Raw genomic sequence first — 5,485 nt, 5'->3', positions numbered from 1 at the left:
ACTGTCATCAGCTGGACAAACTGAATGATGCACTTCAACAGAAAAGGTCAGAACTAATCAACAGGAAAGGTGTAGTGTTTCACCAAGACAACGCGAGACCTCACACAAGTTTGGTCACTCGCCAAAAGCTTTTACAGCTTGAATGGGATACAATGCTACACCCACCATATTCTCCAGACCTGGCACCATCGGATTATTATTTGTTCCGGTCACTCCAAAATTTTTTAGACGGTAAAACCTTCACCTCAAATGAGGAGGTCAAAAACCTCCTCGATCAGTTTTTTGCCAGCAAAGACCAAAAAGTTTATGAGCGTGGAATTATGCTACTACCAGAAAGATGGCAAAAGGTGTTGGACCAGAACGGTCAATATATAATTTAATAAAGTATTTGTTTATTATACGAAAACTGTCTTTAATTTCCACAAAAAAAAAACGAAATGACTCCGAACAACCCTACACTTGGTGATTGCTACCTACCTGACTAAACTTCATGTCTCAACTCGTCTGTCAACTAATGTAAAATATTGCCATTTTAATATTATCTCATAATATTTTGATTCATACACAAAAATGTCCTAAAAAGTTACTACATAATTTCGAGAAAAAAAGCTGTTACGGTATTGCGAGTCTAAATATTTTTTTATACCTATTTCATTCATTGGTACTATTTACCAATAATAATAATTTGTTAAAACCTGTAATAAATTCATTTATCGTTTTTACCTGATATCAATTAAGCCTGTGCCATCGTAATCCCCGGAGGAAATGATTGTATTTGTTTTTGGATCGCAGTTGTAATAATCTACACAAGTTCTTATGCCTTTATCGTCTCCTTCTCCGCAGGCGAAAGTCGCCCCATATCCCTTGGAGGGCTCCTTGGTCACCTCTTCGAACCCGTCGAAAAAGTCCTCTGACTGGCTCAGGGAGGAACTCGCGAAAAATAACAGAACCGGACATGCCCAACTGAAACACCACGAAAAAGGTAAGGAATCGTTTTGATATTTTAAAAAATTTTTATTTTCTGTGAGAAAAAATTATTAATCGTCAGTTTTATTTCGTCACGTACGATAAGATAATTTCGTTATAACTTATGCAACCTTCTTAACTATTTGACCTTCACCTACCTGAGAATTCGTGATCGGAATAATATGAGCATTCTGTTTTGAATGAAATTGAATTCGTTTGCTACCGTTGGACAAAACCAGCGATCTAGACTAAATGAAGAAAGACACCGGGGTCTTCAGAAAAGTCAATTCATTAGCAAATATGCCCCACCACTCTTATTTACCAGAGGGGAAACACATTACGTCATTTGCTTGTACATAAGACAACTTTTGTTTTCTTCACGGTCCATCTCGCAACCTCGAAATCGAACTGGTCAACATTTTAATTATCTGTTATGTACAAACGTTTCTTGCTATACAGTGATGTTCGAAAATTGTGATCGAGACATCGAGAACTTTTTATACTTTTATAGGAAAGGGTTTTTGCAACTTCCGCATAATTTCCAATCCTTATTTTCAACTCGAATTTATTATAGAATACTTGCCTAATAAAGGGAAGAAAAACAGAAAAAAATCTTATTTCCGGGGCAAAGGTATGATAATAATCTTCGGGGACTTGGGCTACCCGTTTCTGGAATTTGCCGCCCTCGTTTTTGACTCGGGACATACCCGAAAAGGGAATGCCACACTTTCATCCCTTCGTGCGCAATACGTACACCATTTACGAATTTTATTTCACAGGGTTAATTTTAGACATAATGCTTATTGAAAATATGTAAAAAAAAAAATCGGTTGTCTGTAAAGTCGGTTTACTGACGATAGTTGAACGTGACAACGTCATAAGAAAATACTGATGGAATGGTTTCATTTTCCAAAAGAAAATTTTAATTTTATTTGTTTGATAGATATTTTGTATGGATATAGAGAAGGAGGTAAATGGAAATGTATTATTGTATAGCAGCTGTCCACGGGGACGCATCGCTCACTCAAGTAGGAGAGAGACAGATGTGGAACGCTGCCGAACGCGGAGGCCGATTGTGCCTCTTTGTCGCTCGTTCCGCGCTCTCGCTTGCACTTCAAGTCTTAAATGGAACGCCTCAGAGCGAGGTAACGCCGCATGAGTCATGTTTTTTCGTGCGTGCAGCCGGGGCTCCATCGAATTATAAGACGTTGTCACGTCAAAAGCAAGTTTGCTCTCCCTTGTATATCGACGAAGAGGGATACTTTCTCCTTGGCTGTTTTGTCGTGGTCCATGGAGTTTTGATGTTCCAGACGTTTCACCGTTCTTCGCTGACGACATCTTCGGCGGTGACTTAGCTGTTATTGGATCATGACTGACTTCAGCCAAGTCACCACGGAAGATGCCGTCAGAGATGAACGCCGAAACGTCTGGAATATCAAAACTGTATCGATCATGACAAACCATTTTTGTACTGCAGATAAAGCCCCTTCGTGCGAAAGTCCACTGAGCCCTGGCACCCCACTTTTAGACTTTGATACACTGTCATAAATCTGCGTGAGTTATTTTTGATTTTTAGCCCTAAAAATTCTGTCGGTAAGGGGGGTGATACTGTTAAACACATTTTAGGTCATTAATAAAAAATCGGTTATAACGAACATTTTATTTTATTTCTATTTATACACGTTATACATGATGTGAACTATTGTAACGGACGAACAAAAGTTTTTGTGTTGATCTAATAAGTCCTTTTAGAAAAACCAATCACTTATATATATATGTGAATTGTAAAAATTCGGCATTAGGGTCTGTCCATAAATTGCCTAACGCTAATGGAAAAAGAGGAAAATTCGGTTGTTACAGCTCTGTTAAAAAACACTTTCATCGAAGTCAAAACGGACTTGGGAAGAGTTTAATTCATTCCAACAGAAATATAAACCTAACTAATGGGTATCGGCAGTAACAAACACCCGGTTATAACGGACAAAATTTCTATTCCACCCGTGTTGGTTATAAGCGAGTTCAACTTTATTTATTTTAGAGGATTTAGTTTAAAAACTAACCACCCTTTTTGCGTGAGGGTTGCCTTATAGTATGTAAATAATGAATATCAAGTAACTTAAACTTATTACAGAAAATATCTTCTTCTATCTATTATAACAACAACGAAGTTTGTAGTATGTGAGCGAAGCGAACGTATTGTGTTCTAATAAGATATGTAAATTATTCAAGCTTGCAAGGGAAACATGATCGTTACAAAGAACACAAACAACAAATTAGCGAATATTATACTTTAATACAATGTATTGTACTCGTAGAAGTTCCGTGAGAATTCATTTTCATAGATAATATATATATAATTATGACGGTAACTACGCACAATAGTTAAGTATGTGATATTTATGAATAACTAAATAAACTTAAAAAAAAAAATTGGTCTGAGCACACTTTGGTCGGTGCTAATACGACTAACTTCCCATTAGATAATACAGTTATTGTAAAGTACATTCGTTTCTAAAGTTTGAAAAAAACGCGGCACAATAATAAATAACAAACAATGTTTGAGAGTTCGTCATTTTATAAACCCATAAGAAACAGTATTTCGTCTGAGAAAACCGAATTGATAGAGTACTTGCATCAGTCAATTGGTAAATACTATTTTTTATTGTTTATCGATTGTTTATAACAATTCATTTTGTTATAAACAAATTTTTATTATAATATGTTATTATAATATGTTATTCCCTGTCTTGAATAATGATATTTCGTTATTATTGATTCCGTAACTTCATTGTTGTGATTAGATTAGAACGTATTTTAATTAAATTGTTTGTAATTAATTCGTTTTTTTTTTTATAAAAAAAAAACGGCTTGACCGATTTCGTTCAAATTTCTTTCAGATCTTCATTATGATAATATCTTTCGAAAAAATTTTGGTTGAGGGCGATATCTCAATCCGTTCTTGAGATATCGAAAACGAAAAAAATGCTGACATACGAACGTACGTACGTACATACACACATCATCAAAAAAATTGGCTAGCATGCTACTAATATGTTAAAACGTGGAAATATAATGAAAATTCCGATTTCACTTTTCGACCCAATTACAATAACTTCCTAATGGGAAGTTAAAAATTGAACGTGTAATTATACGACACGCTATTGAAGTGAAACTTCTTCAAACACACAAACATACCGGAATAGGGGTTAAGGAATTGGTTTAATGGTAGATATTATTTGTATACAATGAATTTAAATTTTACACTATACATGTCGGAATTGCCTGTAACGAACGTTGCATTGAAGCGCGCTCACGGCTCAAGTGATCCCCACTACGAGACATCCGTTGCATGATTTCGTTACATAGCAAATCGCATGAAACGAACTTACCCTACCGTGCGTAAAGAAGTTTCACTTCAAAAAACATTTACGTTTAAAAGATTTCCTGCGATAAATATAAAAATAAAATGATTTGCTGTCCATTGGTCACCCGGGGCAAGTAGCTAGTGCCCCCGATCGATGGGGCCTCCTAGTTCCTGCCAGATTACCAACCAATAAGCGATGTTACCGCTGAATATATTTATTTTTCGAAAATCAAACGATAATTACTAACTATATTAGATACTGCTTACTTACAGTCTTTTTTTTTGATATTCTAATTAACGAAGGACGTAACACTGGCGGCTCTGTCAGACCACCTGCCTCTTGCTTGCAGGGGGGATTTCCTTAAATATTTTTTAAGTTTTATGTAGCCAGCAGCGAGGCAAAATTTAATGTGAGTGACCAAGTAAACCACCTCGATGATCGGTCGGGATTCCCCTTTCGCGCAAACTTTTTTCGCTTGAGTCTGAAGTCGTTGTTCGCCTGTTTTATTTTACATTCGCGACGGCTTTCAGTATAAGAATAAAATTATGGGTATACTATGTTATGTAGTTTTTTCCAGGGTGGCAATCAAATAATTAGACACCTTTATGTTTTTGTAACGTTTCGGTTTATTTAACCATCTTCAGTCTTTTAAAGTGTTACTGCTTGTACACAGATATTAACTTGATTTTGAACATTCTGCATACTTATGCAGTGGTTCAACGCAAAAGTCTGAAGATGATTGAGTAAACCGAAACGTTACAAGAAACATAAAATTGTCTGATTATTTGACAGCCACCCTGCAAAAACTACATAATTTAACAGTAACGGTCAGGAACTTGAAATAAAAAATACTACCTAAGGCAAGTTAGAGACACATTAGAAGCAGAAACAGGAATTAAGAGGGGTAGCAGTAGACCTAAATTAGATTACTGTTCACTAGTAGTTAAGGATGTGGGATGTTCTAGTTTTAGGGAAATGCAAGATTAGCTCAGGATAAGAAAAAGTGATGGTTTGTGTCTAACCAGTCTTATTAATAATGATGATGATAACATCTTCCTTTTGCCTGTTTTAATGAAATATACCATTGCCATAGTCATAGGCATAAGGGCTCCATTTTCCTTAAATTCCCACTACCTCCAATACGTAAAAGACCA

The 5,485-nt window shown here is 35.9% G+C and overlaps 1 protein-coding gene across 1 annotated transcript in view; it reads right to left on the bottom strand.

Annotated features, from left to right (window-relative positions):
* LOC108741593 (phenoloxidase-activating factor 2) overlaps positions 1–1,235 on the bottom strand; it is a 15,034-nt gene extending 13,799 nt beyond the window's left edge. The window contains exons 1-2 of the mRNA XM_025978905.1: positions 1,125–1,235; positions 724–963 (exon numbers count right to left, since the gene is read on the bottom strand). Of these exons, the coding sequence (XP_025834690.1) occupies positions 724–963; positions 1,125–1,156 (272 nt within the window). The 5' untranslated portion in view covers positions 1,157–1,235. The remainder of the gene's footprint in view (positions 1–723; positions 964–1,124) is intronic.
* Between the last annotated feature and the right edge of the window lie 4,250 nt (positions 1,236–5,485).

Source organism: Agrilus planipennis, unplaced genomic scaffold (assembly GCF_000699045.2).
Source record: "Agrilus planipennis isolate EAB-ADULT unplaced genomic scaffold, Apla_2.0 scaffold316, whole genome shotgun sequence".
NCBI classification, from domain to species: Eukaryota; Metazoa; Arthropoda; class Insecta; order Coleoptera; family Buprestidae; genus Agrilus; species Agrilus planipennis.
This window is presented reverse-complemented; position numbering and strand designations above follow the sequence as displayed.